The 19,973-nt window shown below is 38.0% G+C and overlaps 2 protein-coding genes across 2 annotated transcripts in view; both read right to left on the bottom strand.

Moving 5' to 3' along the window:
• Positions 1-18,298, bottom strand: part of LOC145888828 (uncharacterized) — a 29,160-nt gene extending 10,862 nt beyond the window's left edge. The window contains exons 1-4 of the mRNA XM_082979692.1: positions 18,250-18,298; positions 3,766-4,658; positions 2,187-2,418; positions 1,373-1,837 (exon numbers count right to left, since the gene is read on the bottom strand). Of these exons, the coding sequence (XP_082835818.1) occupies positions 1,373-1,837; positions 2,187-2,418; positions 3,766-4,596 (1,528 nt within the window). The 5' untranslated portion in view covers positions 4,597-4,658; positions 18,250-18,298. The remainder of the gene's footprint in view (positions 1-1,372; positions 1,838-2,186; positions 2,419-3,765; positions 4,659-18,249) is intronic.
• LOC145888826 (uncharacterized) overlaps positions 10,052-19,973 on the bottom strand; it is a 36,092-nt gene continuing 26,170 nt past the window's right edge. The window contains exon 11 of the mRNA XM_082979690.1: positions 10,052-10,460. Within this exon, the coding sequence (XP_082835816.1) occupies positions 10,240-10,460 (221 nt within the window). The 3' untranslated portion in view covers positions 10,052-10,239. The remainder of the gene's footprint in view (positions 10,461-19,973) is intronic.

Below are 19,973 nucleotides of genomic sequence, written 5' to 3' on the forward strand. Positions count from 1 at the left end.
GAAAAATGTTAGACTGGAAAGGAGTGTGCAAAGGCTGAACGACATAAGGTTAAATTCACCCGCATTCGTTTGTTTCATATTCTTAACACAGTTATTTTATACAGTGACGTGACAATGAGCAATATCACATAAAATAATGCAGAAGCGCGATTACTTCTGGTAGCGTGAATTGTGACGCACGCACCGTCGCATGACGTCATAATTACTGTTTAGAATAGACTGAAAACGCGTTTATTACGTCATATGTACAACAATAAGAGTTACAGAGACACACGTGGGCAAACGTCAGATCTGTGCCTTTACGAATTCTGCAACATTATGGAAAAATTAAGAGATGGGATGATTTGAACCAACGGAATATTTTTTTATTTCAATTATTCTGTTTTTCTGGGCATAATTAAACGTATACTTTACCAATGTTAAGCCCGCTATTCGTCTTCATTAAGTTAATGGATCAGATTTGGTTGTGAAAATAGAAATTATTGGCAGGAACCAAAACAGACACAGTTTGCTTGGCCATGTGTGTTATGGTTTGTCTCCAGGTAATAAGCGTTGCTCGCATTTCGCATTGACAATGATTTACCATCGAAACATTTGCAAATTAATTTAACATCAGTTGTGTAGATTTTTGTCCCTAATAAGGGTTGGGATTATTTGACGATAACACTGGCAAGTGCGGATTAATATAAAAATAAATGCATGATTTTAAACCGAGGCTCGACATTTTGTTGCGGTAAGTGCTAAAATGTGGAAAAGAAAAATTAAAATCCTATCACAATTAACACAAAACAATTCTGCCCTGAATTTTCAAACGATTTTTTTCTGACGGGGATTGGATGTTGATTTTCCCGCCAACTCGTGCCGGTATTTACGAGGCTACGGTGGTGGAGTAAGTGCTTGTGAGTCTTTGTGACTTGGATGGATCATCAGATGAATATCGGAGTTTGATCCTGTCGTAGGATCGACCGACCGCCTCCTTCACCTCGCTTGCCAGCACACAATAAACCAGCAGAAGTAGAAATCCCTGGAGACCGTTCAGGATTATGTTTATGTACATGAATACCACAGATGCTTCGTACGGTTGTACACCTGTTATAATAAAGAAACATGTTTGTAGGAAGTAGAAGGTTTGCAGCCTAGCTGGATCAGTCACTTTTCCCCGACATTACTAGGAAGTTGAATTAAATTTATAAACAGGTTCGGCTGTGATTAAAGAATAAAAAACCTGGACAGGTTTGGCTATTTTGCCAAAAAAAATTTACAAAAATCACTTTTTCATATTGGCCAGCAAAAGCAATTACGTAATCATGTGACGTCATAGAATGCCTATTGTGTGAAGCGAAATGAATTGGAATCGGAACAAAGAACTTACTTGTGAAGAATGCAAAGATAAGGGGAACCCCCAGAACGGGGAAGAGCATGAGGAAAACTTTCATGGCTGCTCCGATGTTTTCAACATTTCCATCTTTATCACTTCCAGATGGTCTCAGTTCTTTGCTCTTTAGTTTGTGAACGAACCAGATGACGCGCGCTGCTATTATGACGTTTGCAAGGTATATGACGGCCATTGGAATGAACACAGATGCGAGCAGAGCGTTGTAATCGTTTCCCACCCAGCAGCGAAGATATTCCCGGTACTGCTGTGATTGACTTTCGTCCATGTAACGTCCGGTGGGAAATCCGATCGCCGCCGAGAGACCCACGATAAGCAGGGGAATTCCCCAACCTAGGAGGAGCTTGCCAAGTGCGATTTTTCTGGGACTTTTTTTGTTCATGGAAAGAATTCGGTCGGTGGTTTTGATGTAGAGAGTCAGCCCTTCCAGCAACATCCAAATTCCTGGGAAAGAAAGAGGGTAAAAAAAAATGATTAACAACTGACGAGCAGTCGAAAGTTTGGTATTTTTTTTATGGTAAGAACAGTGCGGCGGCCCGTTCAATTTCATTCAAACTTGGGTCATTTTTCTGGCACATATGCAGAATTTGATGTAAACATCGTTGACATCAAGACTGCATTGGAAATGTTTCATTCCAAGATGGAATTTACTGAATGGAATTTAAAACTTATCATTTTTTAGCATCAGAGATTTTAAACCACAAACAAACCTTGGAAGATACATTTCAGGTGGAAATATCGGTAAAGCATGAGTATTATCACTCTAAATACGCCGTGACAAGCGACATCTCACCATTAGCAAGCAGGAAGTAGTGAGTCGCCAACGTCACAAACACACAAGCTTCCTTGCTCTCTAGCGCCCACTCGTTGACGATGTTGAGCACGTGGAAACACAACAGCGAGATTGAGAGGTTTATCTGCACAACGGTTCGATCGCTGCGAACTTTCTTCCGCACCGACGTCAACGTTGCTATGGTTACGACGAGACAGAGCACGCTGATCGATTCCGTGATGTAGGAGATTAACTGTGGAAACACAAGAACTCAAGTTGAATGTCATTATTACATAATAATGGCATGATAATTTAAACATTTTTTTTATTACAGTTATGTATCCACTACAACAACCCATGTGTCGAAGACAAGATGCAAAACAACTTGTTCAAATCATTCCACCCCATTGCATTCCCTGTCACGTGACGCCAGAAGCGGTACCAACGTTAGCTTTTTTTTGGGTTTTTACTGCATTTGTAAACATGGTGAATTGCTGTCCACGATGATAAAGAATCAGGCGAAACGTCGGTTAAACTAAAATCTACGTCAATTTTAATGCTAGACATGTGAATTGTTGGTAACTTGTGGTTGAAATCCCGAAGTTCGTGATCCAGGCAACTACAGAGGTTACTAAATTCTGCCACTGAGAAGTTTTCACTTCAAGGTAAAATTTTTCAAAAATTGTTGATTTGTTTTTGCTGGAGAATCGATACCGGAATATAGTCAGATATAAACTTTATTGTGTAAAAAGTGTGGTAATATTTACATGTGCTGGGTTGTGACCAGTTAACATTTCAAACTGTTATTTTTTTTTAACGCTCTATCAGCTTGAACCGGAGATAAACCGTTGCCCACTGATTTTCACGTTAATCGAGTTTGTTTTTGCTGATTCAAAAGTTAATTACGGTTTATTGCGCGCATGTGTGACGTAACAATGAAAGGTATAGGTTGATCAAGTGTCGCCCAAAATAGTCAGATAATTATTAACATATAAATAAACGATTGAGTGAGGCAGTGGTAATTTAAACCCTTTGTCATTTGAAACCAGACACTTAATTACCTCAAAAAAACGAAAGATTAATTTATATGCACACTGGTAGTAAAATATCTTGAACCGAAGTGAACTTTGGTGAAACTAAAATTTGAGCCTTTTGGGATTGTTGGGTTGTAATTAAGGTTGTGTGTTTACTGGAATGAAGGGACTGGTGTAAAAAAACACCACTGGGAAGGTGTCAAGGAAAGGATCAAGTGCTGCGATGGTGCTTGGGGACAGGGGGGGTTTCTCAGTAAAGCCCTTGACGTTATTTCCTTTGCTATTAATCACAATGGCAAGGCAGGCTTCTAAAACTTGGCTGTGGCGTTGTTCAGGCGATTTGCAACCAACCAACTTTTAAATGATTTTACCGAACATTAAACTTTCGTTTGCCTTAATTTTTGCAAACAATTCGTTCTAATTTGTCACAGAAAATAAGCCAGTATACCGACACTACTTAAAAGTAGGCAAAACTATTCTTATTAAAGGTTAACATTGTAATACAAACGAACTGAGAAGTTAATAAAAATGTGTTTCTAAGTCTATGTGATTTTTGGCCAACTTACCTTAACCGCGGAAGGAATGTTGTAAGTTTGAACTGACAACAATACAGCGAATAAAGTTGTGTGATCGCAGTGACAAGACACACTTGAAACATTTCCTCCAATCAAACTGCATCCGTTGGTCGAAAACTTCGTGGTTGTGACATTGAAGAAACCGCACAATGTTTCCACTTTGTTGATTCTGGTGACCCCGAATTGACCGTTTTGCTTGCTGTTGTTGGACACAGTTGCTTGCACGAAGGATTTTGCCTCGGCGGCAGCGTTCTGTAGTTTTATTGTGTAGGAAAGTTTTCCATTTACAATTTTCCCTGTAATCAAATCTACTATTGTGACACTGAGAGTGGGGGCGCCAGGGAATGGAGCTGTGTTGGTAATGAGAGAATTGAAGTAGTTCCGCACTGGTGGATTCTGTACGTTTGTCGGCAGACTGAATTGAGTCGCGACGACAGCAACCATTGCTTGGTCTTTTGCTCCAACTTGTGTCAATCCACTGAAATAAGTGCTGGAAAGAGTCGCTTGTGCCGGACTTGTGACGTTTTTAATGATGATTGTTTCGTTTTTGACTTGTGTCAAGTTTAGATAGGAGATTTCCACTGCGTTGGACGTGTTGACAATTTCCTTCAACTTCTGGTCTGTGATTGGTTTAATGGTGGTCACCTGATTGTTTGGTGGCACGGTTGGTTTAAAGGCTGTTATTGGTTGACTTGTTGGGGTTATCGTGGTCGCTGTACGGTTTCCATTAGGGCTTGACGTCACGGCAGAAGTGGATGGAGATGAGGGAGTCGTCGTGGGTAGTGTCGTCATGGATGACGTGGTTATGGGTGGTGTCGTCATGGATTGTGTTGTCAGCGGTGTTGTTGTGACTGCAATGGTTATTGGGGTTGTAACCGTAAAATCTGTGGATATGAAAATATTGTGTTACGGATTGTAGAAAGTTGCGACACTTCCTAGAATACGTTACAATACCGAACATAAGGTGTATTTGGAGAAAAGGGGTTTTGAATCTTGATTTTCGTTTATCACCAGCGTGCTTTGTCTGGCAGCCTCTGTTATTGCGTCATAATACGTTTTGAACTCGCTCCCCCACTAGAATAATAAAACTACTTTTTTCTGGCCAATAATGTTATTGGAAAATACAATCAACACTTTCGAATGTCTGGTTCCTTGAATCCTAAATATTTTTAACAAACCAACTACAATACTGGTGCTTTAATAAATGAAAAAGGGCAAGAACGTTACGTAAATCTCATTTTTTTGGATTAGATATGCTATAATTATTTTTGTAAACAACTTACTGCAGTAAAATGATAGATTGAGGCAAGTGGTTGGTCCTTGGAATAATAGATTTGCGGCATATGGTTTACCTGGGAAACCTGTAATAATGAACACAATTAAACTTCATGTAAGAAATCGACAAATAAAAGCATGAGTTTTACTTGATTGAAAGTATGTTTTTGTCACATGATGCATAAATTAAGGAATTGTGGGTAAAATAATATTTGTTATTCTGTTTAAACATAATAGATTCTGAATAAAGTCTATAAAATTGTGTTAAGCAAAATATTTAAAACTGGTGAATGGTACGAAGTTTGAATATAACTGATAAATGTTAATTTATCTGAAAACATGTATAATGCCTTACGTCTACAACTTAAAATTAAATCAAATTCTGCCAGTAAAGCAGCCTTTTTTTGCTTGCTTGTAAGTTTCCCATGGTCAACGTCAATCAAATACAATCCTTCTTACACTTTTCATATCCTTGTATGGAAATCGTATATAGTGGAACTGGGAAGCTAGGGGTTGATCCTGCAACGATTAAAGTGAATGCAACATTTCACCGATTCTATAATAAATTCTTTTATAATACTTGAGGTCTCTGCGTTTTGAATAGGCCTACTCAGATATGGATATTTTTGGCGAAATGCCAATTTTTCTAATTCAGTGCTGACGAGATTAACATCTTCAACATTCGGGAGCCAATGGTTAACTGACACGTGCCTGATTATTGCAATAATTAATGCAGCTAAACCTTCTGGCAAAATTTAACGTTTGCCGTATACAATGATACTTTATGTAAGGTTAACTTCAAATTTTATAATCTCACATCCGGATAGTGATGTAACAATACAGCACAATGACGTAACAACCTTTAAACTAGGTAATAGGGAGCATAACTGTCGTGCACAATATCGTTCAGCACTCATTTAAATGGGCCACATTCATTGGTTCTTTGTATATAACAGCTTGGAAAGATTTACTGTAACCTATCCTAGCCACATAATGTGCTTGGTAGCTTGGCAGTTTAAACCTTCAATAGTATTGATACCATAATGCTAACAGCAAATATCATGTAATGGGTTCTGTATGCATTGTAAAAGGTACATTGATTTGTGCCCTTGTATTTCCCAACATACTATTGGTGTAAGGAATGTACAACCATGCGGTACACATTTTGTTATTCAGTCGTGTTAGCTGGTAAAGATGGAAAATTATTATTGAATAATTCGTATTTGCATTATGTGAGTTACAGACATTTTCACTCTTACTATTGCTTACTAAACTCGTGTGTGAGAGTTGAGGAACAGAGATATGAAATATTTTAACTCTAATTGTTCTTACCTCCGGTCAAGAACTGCATCAATACGTTGACAGGAGAATGAAGGTTGTCATTGATGGAAGTCATACAACATCCAATGCCAGTGCAGTTATGTTCTACATTAACAGTTGAATTTTATCGTGAAAATTCTGATCAAAGTTTCAATAAATAATTTACCTGTTATAATTAGGCGGTTTATGTTGGCGCCACCCCCTGCAATGAAAAGACAACGTTTATAGTTTATATAAACTCATCTCATCCAAGACCAGACAGCGTGCCATGGATTAACAAGAATCAATTTTAATCATTTTAGTCGACATGCAAATAATGTTGTTGGATATGGTGACATCACTTGACAACCTTGCAATGCATCGATTGTGGATTTTAATTTGGACGTCGTGCAACAATTAAAAGAGGGAATTCGAGTTTTTCAAAAAGTATGGCACATAACAAGAAAAGACATCCTTCTGTAAACGTTGTGAGCATGGAAACAAATCGTCCGGATAGATTTATAATTGGTCGCAAATACCGAACTTTCCAAACGCGTCGCACGCGATAATGCTTGGGAAAGAATGAGAGTTCCGAGATCTTCTAACATAGAACAACGGAAGTACAACCGCAATGAAGTTTGTAATCGCCTTGTTTTAACGCAGCAGAACGTAAACTATTATTGTTAAAAAGTTAGAAGCGCACCACAGTAACCTTGAAACAAATTCAAACGTCAACAATTTATCATAAACAAAAAGGGATCTACTTACACGTCCCACCAGATCCATCGTAAACTTTTTGTGATTCGTTCCGAGGAGCGAAAACTGAAAGGAAAGGAATTTTTTAACCGAATTTTCCAAACATTCTTACCGTGTGAAACTGCTAAATATTCATACAACTATGTAGGTGATTTATAATTAAATACGTTGGTGTAACATTTTGCTCATGTTTTGCCGCGTTTGATCATTTGGAGATTAATGTAACGCATTATTGTATATACTGTATTTTTCTATTGCTGTCTACAATAATTCCGGATTCATTTTTATATCTTAAAGAACCGCCACATTAACACGCTTATTACACTTGATCTGGTCACACAACAAAATGAACCCATAGTTTCGGATTCTTTTTCTCGCAAACTCGAAACACGTGTCTTTCTTCATTCAAATATTCCCCAACAATAATATTTTTTCTTACCGCAGGGAAATGTCGTTCCATTGGTGTAGTTGCAAAGGAGGACGACGCAATCTCTCGGTCCAAGACCTGAAACACAACAGCATTCTATTTTAACCCAATAAATATAAATAATGCCACCTTGTTTGAAAATACTTGATAAAAAATGCGAAGAAGGATTTAGTTTCGGTTTCAAGAAAACTTCGACACAAATTTAAACCGCCTTAATTTTTAAACGAACTTACCACAGTAATCCGACGGATCGAGGGTTAAAACTCCACCAAATAATGAACAGATTAAAACCAAAGCAGTGATGTAACGAACCAGCACTACGTCACGAATTTTGTGAAGCAGAACACAGCGATTTAGCATTTTCATTCTCAAGTGGGAAAACATATTTGCGGCAACCTGCAGAAAAACCTGTGTATTTAATAAAGTGTAATTATAATATTAAGATTGTCGGCTTTAACAGATTGAACTACACAAGTATTTCTCCTTCACCACGTTGCATTTCCATGGTGCAAATCACCACATCATTACATAAATTATTCGCTTCGTACGAATTATATTTCTGTAACAAACTGCCTTCCCAGCCATTGCGCGAATCACGAATGAATCGTCATATTACGTTGATAAATTTGTCCACATAAAAAAAAGTCAACATTATAAATCTCTCTAAAAAGATCAACGTTTTTTGGGTGCGTCATTGTAACGTTTAAGGATATTATGGATGAGCGCGTCACCAGTTTATAAAAGTTTGAAACCACAGATCTAAGCAATGAGCAGGTGCTGTACGGCGTAAATATCAACACTCCTGCACCTCTTGCTGTACGGCGACTAACCTCAGGCTTGAAACTGATCTGCAGTCGCAATTCACTGCGTATTCATTCATTAGCTTGCGTAAAATCGTGTGGCTTCAGTCTCGTTGCGTTGAAAATGTAGCTGGAATGTTGATGACGTGAAAGGAACATCGCGCGTGTTTTCGGTATTTCTACACTTACATCCGCTCCTATTACCTCGCATTGTTATATTTTCGAATCGCGTTTTCGTGTTTTCTAAATGTCTCCATTGTTACGTCACTTGAATCTGACGGAAGCGCTCTCATTGACATTTCGTCTCATCGCAGTTGGAAACAAAGCGACCATATTTGATTGCAGTTCAATCTATTACACGAGTAACCGCCGCTGTGAACCGCTATGACTTGTCACTACCTTTCTGCACATTCTGTACATTACAAAGGTAAATGTATTGCACAAATGTACAGAAACTAACGGAAAGTCGTCGGTAAACAGTGAACACTTTACAGAGCTGCAAAAAATAACATGCGACATAAAGTTGACAGAATCAAATTAAAAGGAACAATATCTTCGAACGCTGTACAGGATAACGTATCAATCCGCATTGCTGTAAATGATCACAACATTATTAATACACACAAACATCATAAACATTTAATTTTGAGTTGATCAATGAGATCCAAACAGAATCAGAAACTTCGGAATTCTCCAAGATTTCATACAGCCCCAAGTATCCGTGAAAGTGATACAACTGAATTATCCAAAAATTTACGAATTTTAATTAAAGATAAGTTTGATATTTTGCGATGTGTTATTGAGTGTGAAATCAAGAAAACCTCCAGATCGGACATCCACAATGCACATGGTTTTACAAAGAGCTGATAAAAATGGCGGGAAGCAAAAATGTTGCGCTCAAAAGTAAAAGAAAGTACATTTTCACTTCGCTTCGTGCGCAAACAACTCGTAGGTACGAGTATAAGTGCTGTTACAAACTTGTTTGTTTACAGAAATCAAAGTGAGTTTGCTGCAAATAAATTCTGCTCTTCACATAAGTGAAAAATGTTGCACTGGAAGAAGTCTGTGCAAACGACATAAGGTTAAAATCACCGCATTTACTGGAAACGCGTTTCGTTTGTTTCATATTCTTAACACAGTTATTTCATATAGTGACGTGACCAAGAGCAATATCAGAGAAAATAATGCAGAAGCGCGATTACATCTGGTAGCGTGAATTGTGACGCACGCACTGTCGCATGACGTCATAATTACTGTTTAGAATAGACTGAAAACGCGTTTATTACGTCATATGTACAACAATAAGAGTTACAGAGACACACGTGGGCAAACGTCAGATCTGTGCCTTTACGAATTCTGCAACATTATGGAAATATTACGACATGGAATGATTTGAACCAACGGAATATTATTTTATTTCAATTAATCTGTTCTTCTGACACAATTAAACGTATACTTTACCAATGTTAAGCCGGCTATTCGTCTTCATTAAATTAATGGATCAGATTTGGTTGTGAAAATAGGAATAATTACGAAAAACAGACACAATTTGCTTGACCATGTGTGCTGTGGTTTGTCTCCAGGTAATAAGCGTTGCTCGCATTTCGCATTGACAATAATTTACCATCGAAACATTTGCAAATTAATTTAACATCGGTTGTATAGACTTTTGTCCCAATAAGGGTTGGGATTATTTGACGATAACACTGGAAAGTGCGTATTTCTACAAAAATAAATGCATGTTTTTAAACCGAGGCTCGACATTTTGTTGCGGTAAGTGCTAAAATGTGGAAAAGAAAAATTAAAATCCTATCACAATTAACACAAAACAATTCTGCCCTGAATTTTCAAACGATTTTTTTCTGACGGGGATTGGATGTTGATTTTCCCGCCAACTCGTGCCGGTATTTACGAGGCTACGGTGGTGGAGTAAGTGCTTGTGAGTCTTTGTGACTTGGATGGATCATCAGATGAATATCGGAGTTTGATCCTGTCGTAGGATCGGCCGACCGCCTCCTTCACCTCGCTTGCCAACACACAATAAACCAAGAGAAGGAAGAACCCCTGGAGACCGTTCAGGATGACGTTTATGTACATGAATACCACAGATGCTTCGTACGGTTGAACACCTGTTGTAATAAAGAAACATGTTTGTAGGAAGTATAGAAGGTTTGCGGCCTAGCTGGATCAGTCACTTTTCCCCGACATTACTAAGAAGTTGAATTAAATTTATAAACAGGTTCGGCTGTGATTAAAGAACAAAAAACTGGATCTATTTGAAAGCCAAAGACCCCTCCACCATCTGAGCTGTCCACAGATCGTTTTGTGGAATTTAACATATAGTTATACAGACTTGGCTGTTTTGCCAAAAGAAAATTCACAAAAATCACTAATTGATGTTGGCCAGCATAAGCAATTACGTAAACGTGTGGCGTCATAGAATGTCCATTGTGTGAAGCGAAATGAATTGGAATCGGAACAAAGAACTTACTTGTGAAGAATGCAAAGATGAGGGGAACACCCAGAATAGGGAACAACATGAGGAAAACTTTCATAAAAAAAACAAATGCACACAAAACAATAAAGTGGAAAGGACAACAATCAAACCGTAAGGGTTATCCAGTCAAATATTATAACGCTGCATCACTATCACGTCTTATAGATTTGGCAGCGAAACAATCGTAATATGAAATACTGTTATGTGGTTTGTATTGACCAAGTAACTTATTAAAAACTCTAAGATCCAAATCACACTGTATGTTTCTGAGTATAAATAGACTGGCCCATATTGTTATTAACACTGTCATGTTAAAATAAGTATATGTTGTTGTTCATGCAGATTCTGGTTGTGTTTTACGGTTGCGCGTGCCTCGCTGTGGTCGGTCTCGTGGCACACCTGGGAGATATTCTTATTGCAGCACTGAGTGTTAATGGGGTCATTATGGGACCAAGCCTGGGGCTTTTTACGATGGGTTGGGGATTTCCCTGGGTTAACTCAGTGGTACGTATTGTGAGTTTTTCGTGCAAACACTGTAATGCAAAAATAAACATTGCTCTAACGTGGTTTTGTTACAACGCAATAGTTTCATGTACACGTAACACTTGCAGTAACTTGACGTCGATGAAATGAAGATAATATTTACAACCGAGTACCAGATTTTACTACAAACATCAAATCTTAGTCTCATGTGGTTGTCAATTCCTGCCCTAACATTTAAGATTTTCCCAACCTATACTTCAACCAAATATACCATACTGTATTAATACGTTGGATAAAAATCCATTTGTCCGGTATTGTCGATTCATAGACAAATTCACAAACAACTCTGCTGCTCTTAAATAAGCAGACGGATACAAACAGTGCCGTTGCGCTATAACATTTAGTTACATTCAAATTAAATTCCTTTGAAACTTCTTCATTCCATTGCCAGGGTGCAATAAGTGGAGTGGTTGCGGGAATTGCTGCCACAACCACGTGTGTGATCGGGAAACCACTTTATCCGATCCCAAACGACTACACAAGGAAGTTGGATCTGCAAATATCTGGTTGTGTGTTGGACGATATGAACACGACGTATGCCAACATAAGTGGTTTGTATAAACTTGTGTTCCCCTGTCTCTCCAGGTTGTACGCGAGAACCAATGACGAACTGTTTGGTGCAGACAACTTTTCCTCTCTATTAAAAAATTACCAAACATTTACAAATTCTTAAATAACTTGTTGCCGATTTTACCAGGCTTAATATTTAGTCAAATTTAAACCCTTCTCTGCACCAGAACAACTTTAAAATTAACACTCTCGTATATTTCCAATTCCAATTTCACAATGTTGTATCTGGGACGCAAAAAAAATAGTCAAAAATCTATAATTCATTGCCATAATTTCTTGCAAGAAATGGGTGCTTCGTAGCAAGTATGCAGAACGCCTATAATTTAGGTCTGGAACCATAGGCAACTAGACTGCAGGTCGGGCAACCTTTATTGACTAATTGCGCATCTATCACGGGGACAAATGCCAGAGTGGCAACAAGCGACCCTGATAGCATGAACAAATCAATATCATATAAACACGCACATATACGAACTACTAGCATGAACTTTTTGGGCCTTTTAAAGAGTTGTTTTTAATTTTCCAATAATTACATTTTTATCACTTACATTGCTTTTGTAGTTTTGAACGGAACCACAGACGACCACAACCGACCACTAATAGCCGAAGTGTTTTCCCTGTCGTATGCATATTATCCATGTCTGGGGTTCCTTGTGGCTGTTCTGGTTGGAAATTTCGTCTCATTTTTGACAGGTTGGGACGAAAACCTCATTTGTTTACCAGGACTGTACTTTACGATTACAAACGATGTTTATTTTAATATGCACCAAACTGGATACAACCAAACTAAACCACCGCGGCTATATTACAAGACAGCTCAACTATTCCCAGATGCTGTAGCTTTCAATGCCCTGTTTGTAATGGAAATCACTACTACACCAGGTCACAAAGTTATTGCCTTGCCTGGATTTCTATGTTACATAGGTTTATATGTGGATCAAGTTTGGCGAAAACTTTGTGACCCGGTGTAATAGTATCTACCGTTCGTAATCACCACTTTGTATTTTCAAGTGAAAACCCAATAACACATGGTTTCAGCTAACGATAGAAACTGTCAGTCGATTACAAACAATCAAACCATAAGAAACGTAGCTTATATCGTGTTTTTGTTGCAGGATTTCAAACACCAAGTGAATTGCCACCAGGTGTCACTATTGCGTTCTTTGATCATTCGTTATTTCGATGGTTGCCAGAAAAGGTATTATGATGTAACAATTGTAAAAATCCATTCACAGTGTCACGTGACAGGTGCGTCACTTCCTTCGTTTCGGGATCGATTACTCACGTGACCGACGAAAGAGCGAATGCAAAGTTCGGAAGTCGAAATTGGATGATTACGTCACAACTGTAATTGTTGACGAAGAGTCGAAGTCAGTTTTAGAAGAATAAAAAACTACTTTACAATACTGGTCTCCCGAATTCCCAACACTACAAAATAAGTCTGCTTCGGCAAAATAACTTTTAAAATGTAAATTATCGATATGCGACGTTTATAATTACGCACTTCCGTTGTTAAACTCGTGTTTGTTCCTATGTAGAAAGGGGTAGCGTCAATAACCAATACAGAAACAGGAATTGACGTCAAAATGTTTTTGTTTAAATTTTAACACGACATAATGAGAATTTAAAACACTTAATGTGGAAATGTACACTTTGGGCGTGTCTAATATTACTGAATAATATCGGACGGAATTTAATCAGCTGACATAGACATTGTAGCATCATTTGCATACAAAATAATGCGTTTAAATTCCAACACCACCAAATAATTGGAAAAACGTAGCGGAAACCTAATGTCCAGGCAACTAACAAACTAACGCAACATCAACTAACTGTTGTTACAGGTGCAGCAAATACGTCACATTCCCGAATTATTACGTCATGTTACATGGTATAGTGGCTCTATTGTGTTAACAGCTGTCAGATAAACGTTGGTTTGAAGCAGGACCTTTGGGCCTGAAAGGCCCCCAGTGCGCTTTGCGTTGCGTCCAATTAAGGTGCCTAAATGTCGGTAGAAAGGCAATGGTGACGTAAGTGATTTTGCTGGGGCTATATAGCTTAACTACAGACAATGTCCTTAAAATTTAGGCCTAATTTGGAAACACTGACACTCGCCTTCAATGATTTCAGATGTGGAAAATAGGGTTTTTAACTGTGCAAATATTTGTTATAAATCCTCAATTCCATAGTCTTAAAACAGCTCAACTGGCCACACACTTTCTATGAACTTTAAATACGGTATTCCGAATTCCGTACAACCACATTTATTGCCAAAAAGTTAAACCAATAAACTAGCAGAGGAAACAATTGCATGGAAACTTATTTGAAATGGATTAGTTACGGAGAAGTTAATACGACAAATAAAATTATCGATATCACTTTTCATTAAAAAGTCATTCTTCGACAACACAGAAGGGAAATGTTGAAAATAGTTGGTACACAAAATAAAGTACAGTATTTCAACGTATCAACTGCACAGTTTGACTTATGACATTTCATTGGCAGTTTGTAAATTTAATGATATTTAAGCATTAAGTGTGCAACTTCATTGATTTTTATGCATATTTTAATCTATAAAACACATAGTCTAATCATCAGAAGGCAGCTAAAATACACCAAGATGTTCAATTGCACAGTCAGTTACCTACATAACACAAGCATTTCAAATAAAAAGTATTGAACTTGGGAACACTTAAAAATACTTTGGATCACAACATATTTTTTTGTTGAAACAAACACTTGGGAAGGGAAACACTAAAAGCGCTTTCTCAATCAATACAACATCACACTTTTTACAAACAAAGATTTCATATCTGACAAGAAACCGGTCCAATGTGGTTTCTTGCCAAACGTTAGGCAGACCAACAGAAGATGATAACATGTGTTTTCTTCACAGGGTTCAAGGTGTTGTTTGTGGTGTAAGTAAGTAGGTGAATGTGAAGTTAGAAATATACACAATTATCGAAAGCCCAAGTTGGTGGCACAGGCTGTCAAAACAGCCTTCTGTGAATGTTGGGTAAGCTTATGTATGCCATGTTATGTAGGCTTATGTTAAAGTCAGTTGTTCTTATCATGATTTGCAGGTTCAAGCTAAACAGAAGATAAAGCATTGGAAAAATTGTTGTATGGAACTACAAACAAACAGAATATTAGAAAGTCTTTGCTTTAAGAACAAAACTTCAAAAAATTACTTGTGTGATTTTAAAATTATTTTTCCTTTCTTTGTTTTGTATTTTATGGGGCCTTGTGCAAGTAGGAGTTTTTGAGCAAAACCCGGGGCCAGATATGGTTTGCTTGGACCAGGACCTGATCCCTTGCCATCACTTCCATGTTCAATATGTGCAGATTTTTCATGTTCTGTGTTTGCTGATTTCTTTTGTGCAGTGTGTGCTGATTTTTCATGTGCTGTGTTTGCTGATTTCTTTTGTGCAGTGTGTGCTGATTTATCAATGTGTGCTGTTTGTGCTGAAATTTCATGTGCAGTGTGTGCTGATTTATCAATGTGTGCTGTTTGTGCTGAAATTTCATGTGCAGTGTGTGTTGATTTATCGATGTGTGGTAATGTAGAATCAGTGGTTGATTGACAGAGTGTGGTGGAGCGTGCAGGTTGTGATGAAGCTGAACGAGTGCTGTTGGTTGTTTTGCTATGTTGTATGGTGCCCCCACTAGTGGTGAAGTTAAGTTTAGCCCGCTTCCACTTCCGTCTCATTGTCTCCTTCACCTCATTGTTGAACACACAATAAACCAAGAGTAGGAAGAATCCCTGGAGACCGTTCAGGATGACGTTTATGTACATGAATACCACAGATGCTTCGTACGGTTCAATATCTGTAACAGCAAGAAAAATGTTATGGATTTCCTTGGGATCCCTAAGTTTACTGACTAAGCTACAGGAGCCCAGAGGTTAAGCAGGATTTTTTGGGATGTATATTATCTGATAGGAAGATATATAAATGATACCATACTTTGAAAAGAAATCAAACATTACATGAACTAATACTGCAACAGCAATGAAAGAGTTTGTCTTCTTACTTGTAAGGATTCCAAATATCATCCCCAAGCCAAGAACAGGAAATAGGAGAAGGAATGATTTTAAGGAAGCTCTGAAATCTTGTGCTGTGATTTGTTCCCTTCCACTTGTGTTGACCGGTCCGCCACGTAACTTGTGCATGAACCAGATGACACGCGCCGCGATCAGCACGTTTATGGTGAAGATGGTCACCAGTGGAAAGATGACTGATGTTTGATGTGTGCCATGCTGTGATGACACCCAGCACCTGACGTACTCATCGAAGTTGGTCATGTCCATGTACCTGTTGGTGGGAAACCCTATGACAGCTGTTCCAGCAACAAACAGGGCAGGAATGAGCCACCCGATTGATAATTTCACTGCTGCCATTTTCCTAGGGTTGTTTCTACTGATCGTCATAATGTGGTCAGTTGTCATGAGGAGAGCTGTCATTCCCTCCAGTAACATCCAGGCACCTGATTATCATGAAACAAATCTTAAAAATGACCGATATGATGTCATGGTGTTTGTAAGTGCTACAATTGCAGTAACTAATGTATTTTTTCAAATGAAAACAAAAGCTTGACAGCAGAGGTCAAAATTTCATGGTTTTACCTAAATTTTTACCACACATAAACTTTGATATTTTGAAGAAAAACTTTCTCACCGGTTGAGAGAAGAAAGAAATGTGTTGCCATGGTTACGAATTCACATGCTCGTCTGTTGCGGACAGCTGTGTCTTGAAAGAGAGTGACGATGTGAAAGCACATGAGGGAGATAGAAAGGTTTATCTGCACGAAGGTTCTGGTGCTGCGGACTTGCTTGCGAACCAACACCAGGATAGATATCGTGACAATCAGAGAGATGGCCGAGATCGATTCGGTGATGTAAGAGAGAAGCTGTAAAAATATTTCAATTTCATTCCAAAGTTTTCTTTAATCTCGTGACTTTATTTATGTATTTGCTGTTCACTGTTTTAACTTCCCAAGAGACCAGCTATGGTCCAGGCACAATTGTAACACCAATAATTTCTTTTTGATATAAAGCCAAGTAACATTATAAGGCAACACATCAAAAAACTTGCCGTGACAGTCGAAGGTACTGTGTAAGCTCTAATGGAAAGTAGGACAGCAAAGATTGTTGTGTGGTTGCAGAAGCACGTTGCACTGCTTGTGTTAATGTGCAAGGCATTGCAACCGGTAGTTTCGAACTTGTTGGTGTCAGTGTTCAGGAATCCACACTCCAACGTCACAAATTTGATTCTTGTGATTTGAAGTATTTCTCTGTTTTGGATGTTTGAAGTGCTTCCAATGTTGTTGTGGTAAATGACAAACTTTAGCTGAGCAGATGTTTTACCATCTTGATTAAAAGCGATGAAGCTGAGGAGTGGTGTGTTGGGTACTGGAAGGATTTGGTTCTTATAATCACCTTCGGCAACTTCACTTGTGTATTGTGAGGCAACAGTGTTAGATTCTGGCTGCAGAAGTTCAGTTTGAACGACTCCTTTGGAAGAATTGCTGACAGGTAAGGTAACATCATAGAAAGAGATTGTCGACAGTGAGCCAGACAGTGAATTTAGGGTATTGTTAACTTGGATTAAGATGTTTTTAGTGGAAACATATCCTGGAACAGTTGACTGAGCATAATTTATTGATGGAACATTAGTGGTTGTTGGTTGAACATTGGTGGTTGCTGGTTGAACACTGGAGGTTGTTGGTTGAACACTGGTGGTTGTTGGTTGAACACTAGTGTTTGTTGGTTGTTGAGTGGCGATGGATGTTTTGGTTGTAGTTGAAGATTGTGGGGTGGAAGTTGAGAAATCTGATGATATCAAGATCAACAATCATTTTCATTCAGTCCCATTTCTGCTTATGGTTTGTTCAAATGCAAGAAACATTCTTTCAAAACATGTTTTGAGCTACTATTGCATTATATTTGCATTATAAAACAATGTAATAATTATTTGTATGCCATAAACAGCTTGTCCCTTAGCGGTAAACAGCAATGCCATTTCAGAATTATTTTTTTACTTTAATTTTTCAGTGTGTCATAAACTATTCCCCACAAAAGTTTTTTCTTAATTGTCCTCAAACACTGCATGAATCAGCCAATGTACATTGGTTTGAATAAGACAGAACTGACGATGCCAGCAGGCGAAAAAAAAATTCCCATTTTGATCATCTGTTACACATTTTTTGACTTGTTGGAATATACGAATGGAAGTTTACACAGAAAGTGTTGCCTATAATGTGTTTTGTTTTCCATTGTTTTTTATAAAATTCTTTTGTAAACAACTTACTGCAGTAAAGTGAAAGATTGAGGCAAGTGGTTGGTTCTCCTGATAACCAAGCTGATAAGTGCGGAGGATCAACATTGGGAAAACCTGTAATGACGAACACAAAAACAAAAAATGGTTGGAAATATTATTTAAAGAGGAAAATGTGTCATGCCAACTTTAGATTGTAGGCCCTACTGGGTTTTTAAAACTGCATTGCAACAAGTTTTAAAATAACAAACCCTTAAATTTCTACCAGTAAGTCAAACTATTTTACTTTCATTGTAATCTAGCATATATTCCACAGTCAATGTTAATGAAGCAATGTATCTTACACTTTTCATATCCTTGTATGGAAATCTCATATCCCGAACCTGGAACACTGGGGATGGATCCTGCAATCAGAAAGCACTCGCATTGTTTCTACATTAAGTTGATTTTAAAACAACTATAACGTGTGTTATGTGCTCATATACAATGGCAACCACATGCACAAGTATATTTCTATATTGGACAATTGCTTGGGAGGGAAATCCCCATGTATGAGCATTTAAGTTCAGTTAAATTAATTTTGAAAAACAGCAATTCTTGTTGAAAGGCAAGAAAGCACCTGAAAATTTCACAGGATTTGCATATGATTTAAAATTTTATGGTACCTTCGCTTGTCTGAAATCAAACAAAAAAATGTCCTGCCGGCCTGATAAACAAACGATTATTTTTAAGGGCCGGGTCCACACTCACGCTTTGCGCCGGCGGATTCTTTGTTAGTTTCATTGCCGGCGTGCGGGCGTACACTCAGTACAAAGAATGGAAACGTGAGCTTTTGTTCACAAGAGGTCGCGGGCTTGCGAGTTCTCGGCGTAATACACCCGCGACTTGCCGCTGAGCGTTTTCGCCGGCGAAATCATTTTCATTTCGCTCTCGCAAGCTTTGGAAGTAGGTTGTAGGTCGGGGGTGATAATGATACTAATGATAACGCTGTTGAAATACAAACGTAAATCGTCCTTCGGCATATTCACCTCGAAACCGAACAGTTATTATGTTGTAGGTGAAACAATAAACTAATTGATATTTTGACATGATTTGCACATTTAATATTTAAAATAGGAAAATGTATGCAAAACTTTTCTTGTAGGTTTGACTCAAACGTTCCGGTGTGTTTAGTGTTCAACCTGTGAAATTACTTTTGTATAAGATACAAATAACTTCCCATGCCACGTAAATGCAACTTTCGAGAGCATAAAATCACTGTGTACAGTATTTTGCGTCTGAATTGTAGTAGTATGATGTCGTAACAATAGGTGATTGTTATATTGTTAAATAACAATGCTTTGAGTTTCATTTAAACCGGCTTAATTAAAAAGTCCAATTGGAAACTGACCAAAAAACAAAAGCCTTTGTTTATGCACCAGCTGTCGCTTGGGAAACTCCCCACAAAAATACATAGCTATGATTCTGCATGACCAGATACTATTTAGTGCAAGGAATATGTAGAGCTATCAATGACATGAACAGTTTGTTGAAAGTACTTGGTGAGAGAAACATATGCATTTCCATATTGCGGATTATGTCTGGAAAACTGTGGAATTTTCCATTTAAAGTTTGCCCTAATTTGAAAACGCGCCGAACATAATTTTCAAATTCGTTCACATTAATTCGTGCTTTGCACACTTCATATAATTTGCACTATCATATAAAGTCTGTTGGGTGTTCTAAGGAACAGAGATATGAAATATTTTAACTTTAAT

The sequence above is a fragment of the Ascidia mentula genome, chromosome 2 (assembly GCF_947561715.1).
Source record: "Ascidia mentula chromosome 2, kaAscMent1.1, whole genome shotgun sequence".
NCBI classification, from domain to species: Eukaryota; Metazoa; Chordata; class Ascidiacea; order Phlebobranchia; family Ascidiidae; genus Ascidia; species Ascidia mentula.